Consider the following 22,343-nt stretch of genomic DNA (forward strand, 5'->3'; position numbering starts at 1 on the left):
ATATATCTTTAAGATGAATTTAAAACTATTTTGTCTGAACAGTGGCGGCTCTAGACCAAATCAACCAGGGGAGCTAGGGTGGGATCAATGGTATATCATGGAGGCACAGAAAAAAAAGAATGAAACAACAAACAAGGCTGAATGTTCACTAATATAGAAAGTGTACCAAAAAGCCACTTGAAGCCCGGGAAACCTCAGCTCTAGCAAATAAAATCGTTATCCTTCAACAGTATGATTGAAGCTAAAAGTGCAATAACTTAATTTTTTTATTCTTGATAAATAAAACTGTAATTATGAAAAATCTAATTGGTCCGAGTGAACTATTAGCTGTGGTTTCTGTTACACCATATATTATTAGTTATTTATTATATATTTATCTTGTATTATGACTTCGGTGCAGGAGCCATAAAAGGGACTAATTCTGCAGGGGCAAAGGTCCCTGTTTAGAACCATTCATGCTAATGAATAAATTCAGTTCAATCAAATATCTAAATATGACAGTTTTAGCAAAAGTGTGATAGATTTACTACAGGGAGGTTTTTAGTTACATCATCACAAATCTGTTATGTAATGTAAAGAGTTTCATATGTGAAAATAACTATCAATAACTATAGAACTGATTAATCCAATTTTTTAATTATTATTTGAAACTTAATTTTATAAGATGTTTTTGGACTGTGGGAGTAAGCTGGAATAACAGGAAAAATCCACTGGGAGAATCTGCAAACTTCATGCAGAAAGGCCCTGGGCTATGAGTCGAATCCAGAAACTTCTTGCTGCAAGGCTACAGAGCTACAAAATGCACCACTATGCAGCCCACTATTATTTAAGTATTTATTTACTTCCTATTTCCAAAGCAAAGTACATCATGAAATTATCTAAATGGACCATTAAACGGAGCTCAGCATGTCATTGGTTGGCAGGTACAGCCAGTCAATGGCTGACTAATCAATTTACTGACTTTTATGTATGAGGCCAAAATGTGAAATAAATAAATATGTTGCAACACAAGAATTCTTTAAATGATACCAAAAAAAATCACATGTGTTTTGAATATATAATGGATACTAGATTTAAAATTTTTAACATTGTTAATTTTATTTTAGGGATTATGTTAAATATAAATACATTTTTCCTTATTCACTTATCTCAAATTGTGTCTAATTATTACAAAATGATCTTTCTATTAAACTGTGGCACTCTTAGATCTGTGGTATCTTTTCCTCTATGTCATTAAATTACTTTTCAGTTTTAAAGTTCAGAAAAAACATCTCAGGGATACTAGAAGATAAAATAATAGTGATTGAATAAATGCCACTAATGTGTAATCAGGGATTAGATTAGATTAGATTAGATGATTAGTTTTATTGTTCTCACAGCGGAGAAATTCACTGGTCACATATTGGCCTAGTAATTAAAGAAGGTGCAAACAAGGAGGAAAAGGTGCATTAGGAATAAAAATAAAATAAAAAGAATAAAAATAAGAAATAAAAAAAAATAATAATAAAAAAAAATACAAGGGAGTAACACAGAGATTTGAGGTGACATATGTACAATCAGGATGGCTTATATACAGGATGATTGACTTTTACATTAAAGTGTACTACATTGCAGATATTAAAGAGTGTTTTCTATCAGACTAACTTCTCATTGTCTCCACAGCGGAACTGGGTGCTGGAGCAGTCTGCCACACACTGGATCTTAAATCCCACAGCCAGGGCGATGAAATGATCTGGACACTCGCAGGTAGCCCCCTCACCTCCAGGTGCGATCAGACACAGATGGCTGCAGGTAAGGTGATGTGAAGAGCAGGGGTTCTCACCTGGGAAAGTCATCCAAAATACATTTTTGTTGCAATTTTGTTCAGACACTGAATATAGAAGCATGTACAGAATCATGTACTTCTAGGCTGTCTGTATGGGTGGTGGACTTTGATGTCATAAGGCCGATGGGTGTTGTTTCCCATGATGGTGCGTTGCTCGCCAGTATACTTATGGGCTCTCTCTACAGTGTGAGTGTTCCAGTCTGTCCAGTAGATCCAGTCTTCGAACAGAGAAGCACCAAACACATGGGGAAGCGTTCCAGCAATGGCCCGGTGCCGGTTCTGGCCGTCCATGTCTGCAAAGCTGTGATATTAGGAAGATTTAAACAGAATCAGAGACAATGTATAGTAGAAATTCTCATAAGATAAAATGGTGGGAAGTAATCTACAGTGTCTTGTATTGAATCATCTTAAAGGCTTTCTCTTCTTTCTGATTCTGGTAACTTACTCCAAAAAGTTAAGATGGGAATCAGCAAAGAAGATTTTGTTGGTGGTGTAGTCGATGGTCAGAGCATTGGGCCACGCCAGCTTGGTTGTAATAATGGCGCTGATGTTTGTTCCATCCATGCCAACTCTGCCAATATAAGCTTTGTCACCCCAGTCTGTCCAGTACAGCCATCTAAGAGAAGAGAGGAAGAAAAAAAGGAAAAATGTGATACAGAGGATGTTTTGATTGATATTCATTGAAAGACACCAAAGGAAAACATACAACAGAAGTACTTTTTAAAATCATGCTATTACCCATATTTGGGGTTGACAGCTACTGCACGGGGTCGGCTGATGAAATAAGTGTCATTGCCATTTTTAAACTCTCCAGTCACTAGTTTCTTTTGGTAGCGACCATCCAACTCCATCACATGAATTGAGCTGTAATAACTATCCACCCAGTACAGCTTCCTGTGGGAAAATAAAGACTCTAATTACTTAATTGTATTCCCAACATTTAAAGATAAGCTCCTCTTTTTAATCTTCCTTATCACCCACCTTCCCACCCAGTCCACCGCCAGGCCTTCAGCTCCACTAATATCGTGATCCAGAAGGGTCTCCCTCTTGGTGCCATCGAAATGCAGTCTCTCAATCTTCCCTGCTCCCACATCAAGCCAATAAATCCATTTTTCATAGTCATCATAATCTACTCCAACCGCATTGGACAGGCCCTGCACTGCTACACCAGATTTTGAACCATCGACGTACAAATAACGGACGTAGTAGCGATTGCTGTATAATATGTATGAGGGGATGCCGCTGTTCTGGCGGCAGGTCCGTCCGTCTGGTTCTCGGATGTAACCTGGAGCACATTTACAGTGATACGACCCAGCAGTGTTCTCGCAGATCTGACTGCACACGGCCGGTGTGCTGATGCACTCGTTGAGGTCCTCGCAGGCTTTACCATCGGGCATAAGACTGTAGCCTGGGTTGCAGGAGCAGTAATAGCTAGTGAGGGTGTCTGTGCAGATCTGAGCGCACTTGTGAACTTGTGGGTTGAGACACTCATTGATTCCTAAGCAGAGGGAGATGAATACATTTATAAAACAATAATAAATGCAAAAATAATTCTAAAAGTTCAGGTAACTGTAATGTAAAATATAAATAATAGCAGTTTCACTGAATCTTGTATAAATATGTCATATGTGTTTCTGGGTTTAAAAATGCTTGCTTTTGTAAATCAACATTAGCCTTAATAACTTAAAACACTTAGTTGAGCTTTAGTAATTTTTAACTTTTAACATGTATTTTTGTCAAAAATTGAAATTTAAAGATAAATAATTTCAAAATTAACTTTGAAAAATTTTGTAAATAAAAAATCAGGTTTTGAGAGTAATATATAATGTGTATACGAACTTTCAACCTCTATTTGTACAGTTTGCTTTTTTAAGATTACATTTTTTTAGACACTTAACATTTTTTTTCAAAGAAAATTTTTTCAGGGAGGAGTGAGGAAATCTATTGGTCCAAGTACAGACCAATATAAATGGGTCTTAACAACACACTTCCAAGGAACCCCAGCCTCCAGAATTGTAACGGGTAAAACAGGATTTGAAAGGAATGAATTTTGTAAACTTAGTCTCCCAAAAAAGTTTGGGATAAATAAAGTCTGTTGAAAAAAAAGGATTCTATGGAAAAAAAAAAAAAAAAACTTCAAGAAACAAAAAAAAAAAAAAAAAAAAAAAAAATCAAATTAGCAAATATAAAAATATTGGCTGAACTTTTTCATGCACAGTAAAATACTCTAACACTCTTTATTGATTGAATAGTCTTTTTTTTTCTTCATTTTTTTACCTTTCCTCTTTGAAATTCCCATTTTTGGATTGAAATTTTTTTTGTTTTTAAAAATATTGGCAAACATTATTTAGTCTAGGGAATTAAGGCAAATGCATACGAATGAGAAAATCAAACTAATGAAAACTCAGGGTTCAAATATCTATTTATACATTGATTAATCCGCTCATGATGATTCACAGACATATCCTTCTTGCGTGACACCTTTTAGTTTGTCATCACTGAAGCAAATCCAAAACAAAATTCAAAAGGTTCATGTGCTAAATTCTCTCACCACAGCCTTTTTCATCGCTGTTGTCCTCGCAGTCCTTCTGACTATTGCACACCTTATGGAGATCAATGCACTCTCCTGAGTTACACATGAACTCTTGGGGTGAGCAGGTTGGCTGCGGCGTGAAGCACAAGCTGTCAGCCTCATCCGAACCGTCCAGACAGTCGTTCTCTCCGTCACAAATGTAGGAGGCATAGATACAGGCTCCATTACCACAGGTAAACTGACTGCTGCTGCAGGTGTCATATATACAGTTCAGCTCATCGCTGCCATCTCCGCAGTCGTTCACACGGTCACAGCTGGAGGAAATTACATTCAGTTACTGTTAATAAAGGTCAGCTGTTACGCTGTAAGAAAATGTTTCGCACTCACTGGTATGGAATAAGGATGCAGAGTCCACTGGCACATGCAAACTCATCCATATGGCAGGTTCGGTTGGGGCAGTTCTGGAGCTCATCAGCTGCATTGGCGCAATCTTTCTCCCCATCGCACACAAAGTTCAATGGCAAACAACGCGGGTGGCCTGGGTACCAGGTTGGACAGGTGAACTGGTTGGTACTGCAGGTACGATCGCCTAGAAGAGATGGAAAAAAAGTTTTAACTGTTTGAAATGGTACCATGAATAGTCAGACAGTAAAATGTGTGTTTCAGGAACTCTGATGAAAGATTTAACTTCCCGGATAGTTATTCCTGCATTTTATTTTTCTATTTTGTCACAGTATAACCACCACTTCTGTGTATTCAATTGAGATTTTATGTGATATAGCGGGGAGGTCCGGCTCCAGTACTGCAGAATGTTGTTCTGGGTGTTCTTGATGTTTCCCACGTTTACAGACCATATAGGCTGATGCATCGGTCGGCCGTTTAGTTTTTTACCCTGATATTTGTGTTTTTTACTTGTATTGGTAACATGCATGTTTTTCCTGATTCAACAGCAAGTGAAAAATAATGCTTTGTTTGATTTGTATTTTTTTTTTTTTTATACTTGAGACATTTGCAACATTTGCTATCATTACGTCATTTCTATCATATATATGGGAGAAGAAAATCTGAAATCTCCAAGAATCAGCCAAAAAATATCAGCAGCACATATCAGGGGTTTAGTTTTAACTCATGTCAAAATAATCAGTATTGGCATTAAAAACATGTATTTGTAAATCTGTATTACAGACCCAAATCTAATGATTAATCAGAACACATAATGCACATACAGATGTTTTTGACACACTGAGCAGGGATTTCAGCCTTTAATTCAGTTATGTTGAAGGAGGAAGGTATGTTGGAACATTCAGGACTCCAACTCATCAGGACTGGAGTCATCACTCCAGTGATAGACCAAAGAAAAGTACTTACATAAAATTTTCTGAAGTAAAGCAAAATATTATTTGTTTCAGGATTTACAAATTTAAATCAGGCTTCCTCTTTGACCATTTTAAAACCTTTTTTGATGTCTCATCCTTTCTCTCTGGCTTTAAATAATCAAAAGGATGTTGGTATTGGTTGATTTTAGGTTTTATTTCTTTTATTTTCTATATTCTATTTTCTCCCGCTTAGTCCTTGTCAGGGTTGTGGTGGGGCAAGAGGCGGGGTACACTCGGACAGATCGCCAGACTGTCGCAGGGGCAACACAATAACACACAACCATGAACACACGTACTCACCTACGGACAATTTAGAGAAGCCAATAACCTAACAGTCATGTTTATGAAGTGGGGGAGGAAGCCGGAGTACCCAGAGAGCACCCATGCATTCACAAGGAGAACATACAAACTCCATGCAGAAAGACCCTGGTCCAGGAATCGAACCCAGGACTCTCTTGCTGCAAGGCAACAGTGCTACCCACTCCGGCACCATGCAGCCATATTTTCTGTGTTGTTTTTACCTATTTAAATAATTGTTTTTAATCAATCTTAGTGCATTTTGTGGTGTTTCTATCTCTGCTTTTTTAGCAGCACTTTGGTCCTGTTGTTTTTTTAAAGCTGTATATAAATAAAATTGGATTGGAATGGAAATCTTAAGAGTAATTCTGTATTCTTCCTGGAAACCTGAAAATAAAAGAATCTGCAGCCAAACACTTTTTGAAGTCACCTAATCAGTGAATATTCATTCATTTTAGATCCTTTATTGTAAAAAACGTTTGAAAAATTTTGGGTATATAATTATGAACTGTTTTGGGTTGTTATGTCACAATATAAAATCTTTCTTACCACACTGAAGTTCTGGGGCCTCATCGCTGTTGTCCCAGCAGTCATTGTTCCCATCACAAACCACTGATTGCATGACACAGTTCCCATTGGTACATGTGAACTGGTCTGGGCCACATGTTCTGACTATGTCCTCTGCAGAAAGAAGAATGTATTTCAATTGAACCTAAAACTTTATATATATATATATATATATATATATATATATATATATATATATATATATATATATATATATATATGCATACATACAAGAAAGTACTCGACTTATGAAAATTATAGATTTGAAGCTAAATTAGAGGTTTACCACAAGAGGGAGGTTCATCCGTCTTGTCAGTGCAGTCAGCAATGGAGTCACAGACCCATGACTCAGGAATACACTTTCCTTGGTCACACTGGAACTGATTGGCAGCACATGTGCGATCAGCTGCAGGTGAGATACATAAAGACAAGAAATTAAGCCAAGATAGAATAACCTTCTAAAGATCCAATCTTCTATTTATCTATTACCGCAAAAGAGAGGATTCTCATCGCTGTTATCGCCGCAGTTGTTGAAGCCATCACACAGGTTTTCAGGGTAGATGCAGATATTGTTGCGCTCACACTTGATCTGACCAGCTGGACATTCACGGTCAGCTATAAAAGGATGGAACATACCATCAGAACAGTGTTTCTATACCACAAAGATGTGCATAATGAATAATATTCTTCTATCTATTCTGAAATGTTTATTTAGTTACCAAGAAGGACCAGATTTTAATTAGTATAGGTTATTCCTGGGATATGAGATTTTTATGTGAAGAGTTGGTAAACATTTTGCCAGTTAAACTCTAATAGTTTTCCAGGGACAAATTAGCAGAAATGAAAAACTAGATGGATGGATGGAAGGCTGAAACTTTTAAAATTGTATGTGCGTCTTGTCCTTTAAAGTCATCAAAAATGCACACCGACTGGCCAGCACTTTGTTTTTCCAAATTAACCCTGCCTGGTCAACCAAAGGGTTGTCCATTTGCCCAGTGAAATTCAGGTTGGAGGATGACTGGGCAGTTAAAGGGTTAATAGATTTACAATGAAGCTAAGCTTGTTGAAGAAGAGACATTTTCCAGACCTGTTAGACTGTGTAGCCCTCATGTAAATCAGTGCTTACTGCCCCACGAATCAACCTCTCCCTGTTGTCACTCACGGCAGTTGATTTCATCAGATGTAGTGTTGTCTCGACAGTCGTTGTGGCCATCGCAGACGAAATCTGAGTTGATGCAGCGTCCGTTGGAACAGGTGAACTCCGTGGCCGGGTTGCACGTGGGGAAGGCACAGTCCCGCTCATCACTGTTGTCACCGCAGTCGTTGGTGTAGTCACAGACGTAGCTCATTGGGACGCAACGACCGTTATCACAGGTGAAGTCCAAGGATGAGCAAGTGTGGTAAGCTGGGAAGTGCAAAAGGAGATTACAGCCTTACTTTTGCTTTTTTAATTAAAAAAAAATTTATCCCAAAAAGTTATTTTTCAACTTCTTACCACACACTCTCTCCAACTCATCAGAGTTGTCCTGGCAGTCGTCAAAGCCGTCACATTTCCACCGTGCTGAAATACAGTTACCATTCAGACAGGTGAACTGTTCAGGTTGACAGCGTTTCCCTGTGTCTTCGATGCAGTCTTTGCCATTATTTGCAAGGTACCAATTTCCGTCATGAGGACACTGGCATTCTGGGCCCACTGGACCTGTAGGAACAAGCAGTAAAACAGTGAGTGATAAAACCAGAGCAAATAGTTTCTAAAGCTCTTAATTAAAATTCCCTCACACTTAGAATATAATGCTTAATAAAAACATCATGGTTGTACTTGAGTTACATTTCTTTGATAATACATCTTGTCTATTATTGAATATTTTTGCAGACCAAGAAAAGTAAAACAAAGGTTATTCTTTACTGAAGAATTTTTAATGCAACTAAACAATCAAAACTCACCTGAAACACAGATGTGACTACAACCACCATTAAACTGCTGACAGAAGCTGGAGCACTCCTCCTGCTTAGAACCTGAATAGACGTGGATGTCATTGGGTCGATACTGCATGTCCTGGGCTAGCACTGTAACACCAGAGCCGTCGTCTTTTCCCGCCCTAAACACTGCCCGGTCAGTCCAGTCTGTCCAGAATATGTCCTGCTTGAACACGGTCATGGAAAACGGGTACTTGACTCCCTGCAAGATCACCTGTCGGTTCTGGCCGGTCAGGGTGGCTCGTTCAATTTTGTCCCTTTGGGGGTGCATTGGCAAAACATGAATGAAGAAATTAGAGAAATTTTACTATTTATGACTCTAGAACATTTTAGACTTACAGTGATGCATCTGCCCAGTAAAGCATCCTCTCCTCATAGTCGATAGAAAGGCCATTTGGTGTTGTCAGACTGTCATTAATAATGGGGGTACGGAAGTTCCCTCCCAGTGTTGCCCTCTCAATTTTAGCAGGAGAGCCCCAGTCGGTCCAATACAAGTAACTGCATGAAAAAATAAAGAGAAACACCTATAATGTGCTCTATAAATACAGTTAAATGAGTTTAAATAATAGAACAATTTGCAGTTTGTACCCATAGCATGGATCAACTATGATGCCTCTGGGGCGGTTTGCATGAGCAATCACTGAGCGGTTCTGCCCATCCAATCCAATGGATTGGACATTACGTTTATAGTAGTCAGTGAAAAAGAGACGGTTATGGATCCAATCATAAGCCAGGCCATCTGGATCATCCAGGTCTGAGGAGTAAGTGCAGAAAAGAGTATTAAAAAAAACAGACATCAACAACAAAAAATTTATTTAAGCCAAGGCTTAGCAGTAAGCTCACCGGAGGCCAAATATACAGGAGGGCTGGTGATGGAGGTTGTGGTGACATAGCCAATCCTACTGCGACCTATTCCCATTGACCGGGTAAAGAAAATTCGCTTCTGCTTAAAGTCATAATCCAGTGCCACAACACCATAGCCATAATTCACCGTCGGAAAGGGAAGGCTGTGATCTGTTGGGTCTAATCTTAGAGAATTCACAGTGTAGTCCGTGGTGAAAATTAAAAAGTCATCCAGACCGTAACCGCATGTTACTCCGTTACTAAGGAGGGAGCCATGAGCGCAGCCACATTTAGGTTTCTCCTCATCTGGAATGGCAAAGCAGAGCTGCTGGCAGCGTCCGTTGTCTTCCTGGCATGGGTTGAAGCCGACCTGATTGGCAGATGTGGGCTGAACATGAGAGTCAAAGACGGCAACATCCATCACTCCATCAAGGGTGTCCCGGATTACCTGGTGACATTAGAAACAGGTATATAATAAAAGTGAGTACAGAGAACATATAATTTTAGCAGTACTTAAATAGATGCAACGGTTAGTATATGGCATAAATAGGTCTGATGCAACCAAGGGCGTAGGTTTGATTTGAACTTTGGTAGGGACACTATTGGTCGGGTGTCATTGGTGCTCTGCAATATGCATGCCCTTTTTTATGCTCGATGTGAGCATCCGTACTGATAAGACGAATTCATTGTTAAAAGAGAAAAGCATCATTTTGCTACATTAATAAAAATGTTATAAGCACTACACTCATTAGATGCTGTTTATCAATGTTTGAAGTATCACTGGCTCTGATGAATGTGGAATTAGGACTGTTTTCCACTTTGTAAATGGTTTCATTTGCATGACTAATAGAGAAGGTAAATACAGTATTTTCTTTTGAAGATATACAATTGTGCAGAGTTAAAACCCACTCTTATATTTTACCTACTATTCTCTCTCTGTATCCAGCAAAATAATACATTCATTAAAATATTAACTTCACTATAAAAGTTGAACATCTGGGCTGTAGTTACTCTATATAGCCCATTTCATGTATTTTATCTAGGGCTGAAAAAATGAATCGTATTAATTGATTATTTCAATAATCGTCAACTAATTTAGTATGTAATTAATCATTAACTGGTGAATGGAGACTATAAAACATAATATAAATGTAAAATAAATGTCCCTTTCCCCTATAGAGCAATCAACTTAGATCAGTAATTATACCAAAATTGTAAAAATACAATATATATATATATATATATATATATATATATATATATATATATATATATATATATATATATATATCTATATATATATATATATATATATAGATATATATATATATATATATAATATATAAGATAAAAAAAAAAATTTTGTCTGTCAATATTCTCCATCCAGAACTCCTCATGTGGAAATATTTTAGTTTCACCTGGTTTATTTAGACATCACCTGAAGCACTGAAGGGCAGCTGCTTCACCTACAAGCTGCCCTGCATCATTATTACTGGATATCTGTGTTTCCTATAATCATATAATGTATAAGTGCAATTTTAATAGTAAAGGATTAAATGTAACACAACCTTTTATCATTGTCCTATATTGCTTACTGTCTGAATGTTTAAATAGCTCCTTACTGTATGTCTATTTTCTTTTTTAGTGGAATCATCTACAAACACAACACTAAGAATGAGCCTAATTGTACCGTATTCAAATATAAAATAATTTTTAACAATTATAAAAGACAATATAACACTATCTTATCTGTAATTTAACATTATCCAAAATAAACACCCAGATTCAAGCATTTTTACCAGACATTAATGTTTGTACTAATTTACTTATAGACTGTGTGGAAATCTATGTAAGATAAAATCAATGTTTATATTCTTCCTTTGTTTGTTATTGTCTTTATGCTATTTCTAGAAGTATAAATAGTCAATAAAATAGAACTATTATTATGTGGAACCCTAATTATGCTTTTTAAATGAAAAACAGCAGATGTTTAGGCCCCATTTCTTGTTGTTGTACTCTATAAGAGAAATAACACCTGCTAATAATTATACCTGAACTTTCTCAAAGAGTCATAAAAAATGAAAACAGTAATAGCAACTAAATATTGGGAAAAAGGAAACCCTCACATTTTCTTTTTTAGTTGGCTGTGGATAAGAATCAGAAATGTTGATGGCTTACAGCCTTTATTTGCCCATTTTGTGTCTTCAGAACTCCTGGCTGACTCAGAATATTTCGCTTTATAAAATAAAAGAAAAGGTTTTTGTTTTTTAGTGTACATGATATTCATTTTTTTTTTATTGGGACTAGTTTTGTAGCCTAATATTTATTGTAGTAACCGCAGCATTCTAGTGTGAATAAATTTTCAATGTTGTGCTCCAAGCACGCCAGGACTAGAAAACAGCCAATCAGAGAGAGGGAAGGCGGAACCTAAGGCAGAACAACCAATGAGAGTGGAGTTAAACAGCGCAGCACAGTTGCATGCGCTGCTACATGAAAGAGACAGGAGAGAGCAGGCAGAGGAGCTGCGAGAGGAAAAGAAGCCACTGCTGCAACAACTACTGCTGTAAATTATAAACATGTTGCTCACATCCAATTATTGGTAGGGACAATTAGGTCGGTTCAAAACTTTGGTAGGGACATGTCCCTATGGTCCCTATGCAAACCTACGCCCATGGATGCAACCAATCTCAGCTGGTAAAAATGCTTAGCCACTGTTAATGTTTCTCACTTCCTTAATATGCTTTAATCGATGCTGTGTTTTATCTTATTAATGTTGTTTTACGCTAATCTGACTGACCTGTTTTGTTATATTTTAGAAATTCTCTCTTTTTCTAGGATTCTATGAGTTCTTGCTGTTGGGCCATAAACCATGATAATAATTTTGGACATTGGAAACCAATGTCCAAAATTATTATCATGGTTTATGATAATTATACCCGTAGACAGCTGGAGCTCTGGCACCCCTCGCGACCCCAGCTGGTATAAAGTTTGATGGAGAATGGATGGATGTTTCACTTGGAGCTGAAAGTTTCTTTTTTAATAAAGTCATATTTTGAATTCAGGTTATGCTGAAATTAATATATATATATATATATATATATATATATATATATATATATATATATATGTGCGGATTTAGCTGTTTGATCATGATTTGAGCTTGATTCGGACTTTCGATTGTTTATCTAATACTGCCCATAGGGAGATTGTTCACAAACAATACTGTATATGACAGTCCAAATATCAAATAACATATTTACCCCCCCTACTGGAGTGGGCAATAAACATATCATTGTTCCACAACACTACTTTTTTTCCTTTTTCCATATTTTGTCAAAATTAGGCTTACAATAAAACTCAAGATTAACTTTTGGCAGATATTTTTACTGATGATAAAAACTATTACTTCAGGTGTTTTTCTTCGAAAAATGTTAGATTTTGAATTTTATAAAGTTTTAGTTTCTTTTTTTGCAAAAAATATTTTTAGTAACTCCTACAGATAATCAAACAGCAGCTATTAAATGAAACTCCATTACTTACTTCTGGCTGGTCAGTATTGGCTGGGTTCTTATTAGCCTGGTAAAGCTTTTCAAGCTTATTATCTACCCACAGCATGTAGTTTCCAAAAATAGCCAATCCTGTTGGAGAAGGGTAACGGCTTCCGTAGCGGATGATCTGCCTATCTGTGCCCTCCACAGTCATGCGGGAGATCATATCAAGAACATCATCAGTCCAGTAGAGGAAGTTATTGGTATAATCAACAGTCAGGCCTCGAGGTGATGCAAGGCTCTCAGATGCCAAAACTGTGCGATTTCTCCCATCCAGCAGGGCCCGCTCAATCTTGGGTGATTGACCACCATCCGTCCAGAACAGGTAGCGGAGTTTAGGGCTGACTGCCAAGTCCATTGGTCGGTCCTCAAGACTCTTGAGGAGAACCATTCGGAAGGTAGTGTTGATGCACAGGACCTCAAGGAAAGTCTCCTTTTCAAAGGCATTGGTAAAGTAAAGATTGCCTTAGAGTTGAAAAAAAAAAGAACATCTTAAGTATGATGGGACAAAAATACATTTTAATAATCTTCCACAACACATATTTTAAAGAAGGGCAATACATAGATTTCTCAGAGGCTTAGATTGACTCATACCTGCAACCCAATCTACAGCCAAACCCTGAATGCCTTCATCTCCAATGCCTGAATTGATGATGCGGCTGTAACTTCCTCCGTCTGTTTTGACCCTATAGATGCCTCTGTATGACGAGTAACTGCCATGTTCACTCCAATAAACAAAACCAGATTGAATATGGAGGTCCAGATTTCTCTTCGTGGAATAAATAGCTGTAAAGAAATGACCACATGCAACCTGCTGTTAGGGGTAAATTACAAAACAAGCTTGAGAACTAAAATGCAAAAAATGGATCATCAACATACATCGACCAATGGGCACCATTGCCTCAGAGTGGTCCGAGCTGTTAATGTGGAAGCCACGGATATACTTATCTGTGGCAACGACAGCAAACGATGCAAACTCTTCACAGAGGGTACCATCATGAGAGGGATGGAATCCCGTGGTGCAGGCGCAGGTCTTCTGATTTCCAGGCTTAGGAAGACAAAGGTGTGGACATCCTCCATTGTTGGTGCTACAGGCATTTGTAGTTCCTGCTGAGTCTTAGGAAAAGGCAACAGAGATAAAGAAATAGGTGTTACTAGATGAGCTGCAGCTGTACAAATGTAATGGAGCTAAGCTTATGAGATAACTATAAGCATAAGGCGAGTGACAATATTTGCCTGATATTTATTGGAGCTAGATTTTTAAAAAGGTTATCATATTAATAAAGCATGTCATACTTCCTTACTGTTGATTTGTCAGAAACCTGACTTTTTCTGATTACTAAATAAATCATACTGGAGTTTCTCATTTCTTAAAATGAAAGAGAATCATGCAGGTAGCTGAATTAAGTTATTTAAAATGAATGTTTTCCGTGATGCTTCTATGGTTAATGCAAGCTGCTAGAGAGAGCATGGTTTCCAGCATATAACATGAAGGCTACACTGACTACTTCCAATTGCCTTTTTTTTTTAAAGAATATTTTTAAGATCTAGTGGCCTTTATTTTGTAATTTTGTATGGAGTATGGAGACAGGAAAGTGGGTTAGAAGAGAGGTCAGAGACATTGAGCAAAGGTCAGCAAGGCCAGGACTTAAATCTGCGACAGCCGGTATATAGGTCATGCACTCTACCTACCTCCACGCTACAGCAGCACCCCTCCAATTGCCTTTTTTATTTGGATTTGGAGATTATAGTAAGCTTTGTAAATTTTGAGTTCAGGTCTTTATTTTTTACGAGTACACAAACATACATGTATTTAAAAAATGCTACTAATGTTAATGTATAAGATGCTAAAGAAAGTAAAAAAAAATTAACATTTCTCGTTATTCCTAAACTCTATTACATCTTTTCTTTTTTTTTTTTGCTGAATTCTATCCCCTACATACAATATGCTATGGTATTGCTATAAATCTAATTTAGAGTATACACTTTTAATGCTGTTCCTATTTACTCATGGTCCTTACAGAGAAATAACAATCAGGCGAAAATGGTCTGTCAGGTTGAAGTTTTACAAAAGCCGAAAATCTGTAATTGGATACAAATTTGATCTATGATTTCCTCAAAAATCAGTGGAAGCATAATGTTTTATAAACATAAGTTTATATAAATATACACATACTGTCTCTGGCGTGGACTTTTATAGCCTGCAGGCCAGATATGCTGCTACGCATCACCACCATATTGGCTCCGTTTTCCTTGTCCACCCTCTCAATGACCTCATAGTCCTGGTCAGTGTAGTAGAGGTGGTCCTGGTAGACTGTAAGCCCCCATGGTTTGGACAGTCCGCTAACCAGTGTGATACGGGTTACTCCATCCATGGTTCCACATTCAATCTGGGCAAACAAAAAATGGTGAAGAATTAAACAAACGAAGACAGAAAACAAGAGAAGTAGATAGCATTGTCCACAGAAAAGCAAGGATTGGATATCAGAATTCCTATTTATCACAAAATCAGAGTTTTAATTATAAATTATTATAAGGTGTTAAAACAAATGCCCATAACAGTTTTACTAATGACAAATCCCATTTTAACCATTTATGTTGTCTTTTTACCATCTGCATATAAATTATTCTTAACTTTTTTCAAACTGTAAGCCCAAATGACATGTGTGATACATAATTTGAAAGCTAACACACTCTAGTTTCTTAGAATATAAAGGAAAATTGTGTTACTAAAACCTAGCCCAAACTGCAGCAGTTTTGTTCTCGAAAATAATAGGGTTCTTTTGGCAGTAAAAAAGACATGCTCGGAAATAGGCATGTGTCATTGTTTTACGTTTATTTTGCATTATACCATCAGCAACTGCAGAGCATTTCATACGTCTAGGTATAACAGTTCCAGAGCTATGGGACTTTTAACTTCTGGAGTCAACAGCATCTCCAAACCTCTCCAAATATACCAAATCATTCCAAATTGAGCTTATTGCTTTTACACAACAATTTTACCCCGAAAGTCAAACTGGAGCATTTTGATTGCCACAAAACATTTTTGAAGCAAATGTTTTTTTCCTTTTTCTAACTTTCCATCTAATTATTTAACAGTGTGCAATGTACACAGACACTAAGGTGTCTATGTGCCGTTTACGCACTATATATCAGATATATATACGGCTGTATATCTGGTATGCAATATTCAAATTAGCCATCCTTAACCTTGTTTTAAAAGTAATTTCATTGGCTAGAGAGCCAAACATTGTGTGTGTACTTAACCAGTAGCAGCCATAATATTAGTTGAAACATGCATAAAGAAGGCAGCTTTGATGCTTTGAGGGCTGTCCCAGTGTCAAATCTGAAAACGGGGGGGGGGGGGGGGGGACAATTTAGTTTTGGTAAGCTGGAAGGTGAGGAAAAAAAACATACCCAGCATTGACCTAAAATATTTGTGGAAACCAGGGTAATTGACACAACGGTTAGCATTAGCTATAAGGATCAAACTTTTCTGACGGTAAAAAGTTGACTTTATGTGGTGATTTTCTCGTCATGGAAATTTTTTATTGCAAATAAGCTGGATTACTTTTTATTTGTGGACCCTTACGGACAAATGGAATATAGACAACCTAAGATTGGATTTATAATACGGCCTCAGGAACGCTTCAAATGTTGGAAGTCGAAGCTTTATTTAAAAAAGTCTGATTTAACATGCTGCTATATCTTTATTAATTGTGATTTAGAGTATTTAAATTGAACTTGGCACTTGAATGTATAACATGTCTATATTGGTAAAAGTTTAACTGGTATTATTTTCAAGCATACTTTTGTGTTCGTTCTAATATACAAAACAATGCGCCGGCGAACTGGTGGGAGTTAAGGTCTACAATTTACAAGAGACAATAAAAGGGTGGCAAGTCTTTTGATATGTTTATCAAATTTTTTTGAACGCAATCAAATATGAAGGAACTGGGGGTTTATTTGATTTTTATAACAAAACCGCTTCTAAACAGAAGCTGAAGGTTTAAATTCAAGTCATACCCAAACAAAAGACGGACTGACATATAGGTATATGAGCATTGTCTTGTAAAATAGTTGAATTCTTAGTAATAGTTGATGTTTTGGGTTGGCCTTTTCTACGTACCATCCCTGACCCTGACACTCCCCAGTACAGTTTCATGGTTGAAATATCGGCAGCGATAGCCCCAATGTTTGCCAGGTTCCCCGTGTAAAGGTTCTTCAGGTTTCCTCCATCCATATCAGCACTGCCAACCTTTGGAGGAACACCAGAATCCGACCCTTTGTCTGTCCAAAACAGTTTCCTTAAGAGGGAGACATATGTGAGCAGAGTTATTTCAGAAATCCCTAAGAAACTATCATGTTAAATTTACACTGTAGCTTCCTTGTTCTTCTTTTTGTTTTGTTTTTCCTCTTTTGTGAATAGGTGCTTTACCCTCGAGCTGGATCCAGTGCAATTCCGAAAGGCTCTCCTGTTCCTTCTGGTTTTCCATTTGAGGCGATTAGTGTCTTTCTGTAGTGCTCAGTCCCATCTACACGGATAACCTAATAAAAACAGTTTTATTTATTTTTTTGTATAACTGCAAACTTAAAACATCTAGTATGGACAAAAACCATCAAAGGGCTAAGATAATTCACAAAAAAGCTTTGTGTCATTATTCTCCATATTTATGGTTTTAAATGTTACATTTTGATTAGCGAGTCGTCTAAGACAAGTTCTGGCAATGTGCAGTGACCAGTATTCAATACTATAAAAACAAAAAGCCCTCACTTCAATGGTCCGACTTGTGGGATTAGTGTAATACATTATTCGGCTTATCCAATCAAAGGCAAGACCAGATGGCGAACCCATGTAAGCATTCGGGGCGAACTGAGCTCTGTCACTGCCGTTGGTTTTGATTCTCCAAATTGAACCCTACAAACAGAAGGAAATAAAAGATCAACAAAAGCATCTTAAAATTACAGACCTTTATTTAAAGCGTTAAATCAGACTGTAAACGTATAAGACTGCTGACAATGATCTGCTCACAAAGATTTGCAAATAAGGGCATTTTTCTTTATTTACATTATAAAGAAAAATGCATTTTTAGGATGTTCAGTATATTAGACGAAACAAACACATTCACGTTGTTGATAGGATTTAGATGGGAACAAAACACACAGGTCCTGATTATCAAATGCATTTCATTTACCAGTGAGTATAGTCACCTCAGCATAAGCTGGACTTACATTTTTTATGCTCTATGACAAATAGATGTAAGTTAACATATTGTTAAAGTGAAAAGATATCAGCAAAAACGTATACAGTAGAAAGAGTTTTTTAAAAAGAATTATTCTGTTTAACAATCAAGGCAGGTTAAGAAGTCAACTCAAAACAATGTAAGGTCTCTTATGCTAAAGAGATAAATATTATTCTCAATTGGAAAAATCTTTAAGTTTGTTATAAATCTTCCCAGGGGCAAATGCTCAAAGATATTTTCCCTAATCTCTGCAATGTTGAGAGAATTTCAGCCTAAGGTGGTAGTTTAAATACCAACTCTTGTTGAAAAAAGGCTGAATGGGTAGATTGTTAAAAAAGGTTGTCTGTAATATGAGTCACCATATAGCAATTGCTTTGCACAGAAAAAGTGCTTTATACCTGAGTGGTCTAGAACATAATTTGAAGATATGTTCAATGTCTAAAAGTGTCAAAAATGGATCATGGATGGGACCCTGGTTTAAAAAAAGGCAACAAATCTGCAACAGTCACAAATTTGTGACTACTAATGAGTCTTTGGTGCTATAGATACTCTTTACAGGCAACTGAATCATTGTGCATGCTTAGGTTCTTAAAAGATCCCCAAACTTGTACATCACAGTACAATATCAACACCACCCACGACTTAATCAGTTAAATCAAATATTTACTCACAGTGCTCTGCACCCAGTAGACATACTGCTCCTGGTCATCATAGTCAATGTCTTTTCCACTGCTAATGCCCGATATCGTAGCCATGGCATTGTTGGATGGGTCACTTGGGTCGAGAGGAATGCCAAAGATCACAGAGTCCCTGACCACCATCAAGAAGGGAGTATCATCTACAATAAAACAGAGGCTTAAACAGAGATGCCAAAGGCACAAAATTCTTTACTTTCGTAAAAATATGATGGCTATATAATGACAGTCTCTGATATAGGTAAAACAACTCATTAAATTCAGTAAGTTAAGGAAAAGAAAAACAACTACTATGTTGTTACTTAAGTGTACAATTAATATGATGTTTTTGCCTCAAATAATGAAAAAGTACTTTAAAAACAATATTCCTAAAAAAGGAAGTTCTATGCACAGAAAACAGTTTAATTTTACTATTTTGCTCACTGTGTTGGTATAGCGAACATAGAAAAATACTAATTTGGTCTAGTTTTGGCAGGATAATATAGTTTGAGCTGAACTAAAGTCCTGCATATGTAGTTGAATACATTTAAAGCTATGGTTTGACAGCACTTAAGTTGCAAATAGCATTAAAATCAAAATAGAAGCTGAAAATAATCAAATTGTAAATTCAAAATTCTAATAAAGGAGGAATGGATGAGGATTGTCCTGCATCTCAGAATCGGATCCATAATCTCCAATGTTTCACGGAGCCGTGTCCTTATTACTATCAGTGTTTTCTACAAACAAATTGGACTTCAAATAAACAGATCATATCTGCACTATTTAAACTGTTATCAATATTTATAGAGCTAACAAGCCAGTTTGGAGGGTTAGGAGTAGAAAGTACAGATATTTGTAGTGAGTGAAGTAAAAAAGTAATCAGAAATATAAATACTACTGAACTATACTTAGTAACATAACACCTCGGGGCTAACATGATAAGAAAATATATTTTTAAGTTGTAGAGACACATTCACTCTAACATAAGGCATATTATATACTCAACAGTATAATATAATACTTTTCAGATGTGACAAAAAAACTGGACAATGAAATTGCATGTCTGAAACCTGCCTTTGATGCAGGTGCGTTGGTCTGTATCCAGCTTCCAACCAGACTGACAGTGGCAGGTGTAATACCTCGGCCTCAGGGTGGACAGCAGGCACAATTGTGTGCAAAGGTGCTCGCGGCAAGGGTTGATGGCTAAAAACAAAAGGGCATTGCAAAACCATTATTGGGATCAAACTTCTCCTAGATGTTGTAATTACCTATATTAGGTACACACCTGCTGGTTGTTTGAGTGGATGGTCTATAACAATACCCATTGGCTGGTAGATATTGTTGAATAGAGTCGTGATGTTTCCGCCATGAAACTTGTTGGTGCTCATCACCTTGCTGGTGTAGCGCTCTGACCAGTAGATGCTGTCTTCAAATATCGTCATACCGTGTGGGTGCTGGAGAAGCTAAAGCATCCATCCACATATTTTAAAAGACGTTTATGATGACTTCAATCTTTTCTAACATTCTCTAATTAAATTGAACATACCATCTCACTCGCCATGACCTGATAACGGTTTTTGCCATCATAGTCACAGTAGTCAATATATTTCAGGTAAGCATCTGCAAAGTAGACTTTGCGTGTGGTGTAGTCAAGGGCCAGACCATTGGGCCAGTAGACCTTTGTGCTGACAATGACTTGTCTATGGGCTCCATCCATGCTTGCTCGCTCTATTCTGGGGTTCTGACCCCAGTCAGACCAAAACATCAGGTAAGTGCTGCAATAAACATTATTCATAGAGAAAGTTCTGTCAGGAATGCTGTAGAGGGTTCTCAAAATCAAGATGACAAGTGATTTAAAAAAAAAAAAATTAAAAAACATGTGCTTACTGGTTGCGTGGATCTAAGACAAGTCCACGGGGGCTGGTTATATTGCTGCTTAAGAGGATCTTCCGATATTGACCATCAAGAGTGGAGACCTCAATGTTTTCCTGTTCAGAGTCAGTCCAATAAAGGTTCCGACCCACCCAGTCGACAGCAATTGTCTCTGGTACCAACGAACCACTGGAAAACACCTAAACCAGAGAAACATTAGCAAATAATTGAAAAATAATTTTGTAAATATACATGTGATCATTAACTATGTAGACAACTTAACAGTTGTTTTTTTGTTTTTTTTGCCCATCTTACATACCTCTCGTTTTTCTGTACCATTTTGAAAAGCGCTCCAAATCTTTTTCTGTATGGCATCAGCCCAGTAAATTCTGTAAGTCTCACGGTCAAAATCCACAGTCACGATGTTCGAACCGGTGGCTACTGGATAGATCACTGGGGGTCTCATGGCGATCCTGTTGACCATGATCTGGCTGCGCTTTGCAACCAAAAGCATAGCAGTATGTCGATCTAAAGGCAAGGTAAAATGATGAGTTATGGTTCAGTGTATTGAATCCAAAGCTCTGCTAAAGGAGATGATTAGCTACTCTATAACACAAATTTATTTTTTTTGCCTTTTTTTCCGCTTCAGTTTAAATTGAAATATAAGGCAATTTTTTATGAAAACAACTGTAAAAAAAACTTTGTACAGATTATAAAATAGATATATACATATATATATATATATATATATATATATATATATATATATATATATATATATATATATATATATATATATATATATATATATATATATATATATATATAAAACTAGTTTATTTAAACAAAATATAATGTTTCAGTTTTGATTTCAAAGTGCTATTTAAAAATTGAAAATTATTTATGATAAAGTAAAAATTGAAAATAAATAAACATAAAGATTAAATCTTGTTCAAGTCAAATCAAATAATTTAATATAATATCATAGAATTTAAATGAGTTATGTGATATGTTTGAAAATAAAACAGAATAAAAATGAAAAGGGAGAAAAACTAAGTATAAAAAGAACAAAATATGTTTTATTTAAATAAAGTCTTCATTTCTCTTAACTTTATTTTTCATTATAAAAAAAATACAAAAATCGGCATGTATTCTGTACACTGACCATCATCTAGAATTACTGAATTTACTTTGTCATCACATAATTTTTGCATCTTTTAGATCTTTTACCTGTAGCTTTGCATGTGCGTCCATCGGGCTCCAAGAGGTAACCGTCTGAACAATGGCACCTGAAGCTTCCTCTCTCATTGTAGCACTGCTGGCTGCAGAAACCAGGTATCAGGCACTCGTTGATATCGTCACACGTCTTAGAGTCATTAAGGAGCTGAAACCCTGGTGGGCAGGTGCACTCAGCTCCAAATGGTCCCTGGATACAGTCGTCACTGCAGCCTCCATTGTTCAGCGCACAATCATCTGCATCTATAAAGGAGTATGTTAGAATTTAGAATGTATCATAGATTTGTATTTATTTCAGTTCACTGTATTTCAGGCTAATTTGAATATGTTTTAGTGGGGCATACACTGAAAA

General features: G+C 36.7%; 1 protein-coding gene across 1 annotated transcript in view; it reads right to left on the reverse strand.

Annotated features, from left to right (window-relative positions):
• Positions 1–22,343, reverse strand: part of lrp2b (low density lipoprotein receptor-related protein 2b) — a 52,124-nt gene that overhangs the window by 15,611 nt on the left and 14,170 nt on the right. Inside the window, exons 26-55 of the mRNA XM_038298833.1 lie at positions 21,986–22,234; positions 21,075–21,283; positions 20,771–20,955; positions 20,430–20,658; positions 20,169–20,346; positions 19,958–20,086; positions 18,881–19,047; positions 17,741–17,884; positions 17,405–17,514; positions 17,096–17,273; positions 15,143–15,356; positions 13,846–14,082; positions 13,561–13,752; positions 12,959–13,431; positions 9,419–9,866; positions 9,164–9,329; positions 8,915–9,073; positions 8,543–8,832; positions 8,094–8,297; positions 7,761–8,003; positions 7,088–7,213; positions 6,885–7,004; positions 6,581–6,712; positions 4,746–4,947; positions 4,377–4,672; positions 2,807–3,323; positions 2,564–2,719; positions 2,271–2,441; positions 1,903–2,126; positions 1,645–1,822 (exon numbers count right to left, since the gene is read on the reverse strand). Coding sequence (XP_038154761.1) covers positions 1,645–1,822; positions 1,903–2,126; positions 2,271–2,441; positions 2,564–2,719; positions 2,807–3,323; positions 4,377–4,672; positions 4,746–4,947; positions 6,581–6,712; positions 6,885–7,004; positions 7,088–7,213; positions 7,761–8,003; positions 8,094–8,297; positions 8,543–8,832; positions 8,915–9,073; positions 9,164–9,329; positions 9,419–9,866; positions 12,959–13,431; positions 13,561–13,752; positions 13,846–14,082; positions 15,143–15,356; positions 17,096–17,273; positions 17,405–17,514; positions 17,741–17,884; positions 18,881–19,047; positions 19,958–20,086; positions 20,169–20,346; positions 20,430–20,658; positions 20,771–20,955; positions 21,075–21,283; positions 21,986–22,234 — 6,526 coding nt within the window. The remainder of the gene's footprint in view (positions 1–1,644; positions 1,823–1,902; positions 2,127–2,270; positions 2,442–2,563; positions 2,720–2,806; positions 3,324–4,376; positions 4,673–4,745; positions 4,948–6,580; positions 6,713–6,884; positions 7,005–7,087; positions 7,214–7,760; positions 8,004–8,093; positions 8,298–8,542; positions 8,833–8,914; positions 9,074–9,163; positions 9,330–9,418; positions 9,867–12,958; positions 13,432–13,560; positions 13,753–13,845; positions 14,083–15,142; positions 15,357–17,095; positions 17,274–17,404; positions 17,515–17,740; positions 17,885–18,880; positions 19,048–19,957; positions 20,087–20,168; positions 20,347–20,429; positions 20,659–20,770; positions 20,956–21,074; positions 21,284–21,985; positions 22,235–22,343) is intronic.

This window comes from Cyprinodon tularosa, unplaced genomic scaffold (assembly GCF_016077235.1).
Source record: "Cyprinodon tularosa strain WSP-4 unplaced genomic scaffold, ASM1607723v1 ctg416, whole genome shotgun sequence".
Taxonomy (NCBI): Eukaryota; Metazoa; Chordata; class Actinopteri; order Cyprinodontiformes; family Cyprinodontidae; genus Cyprinodon; species Cyprinodon tularosa.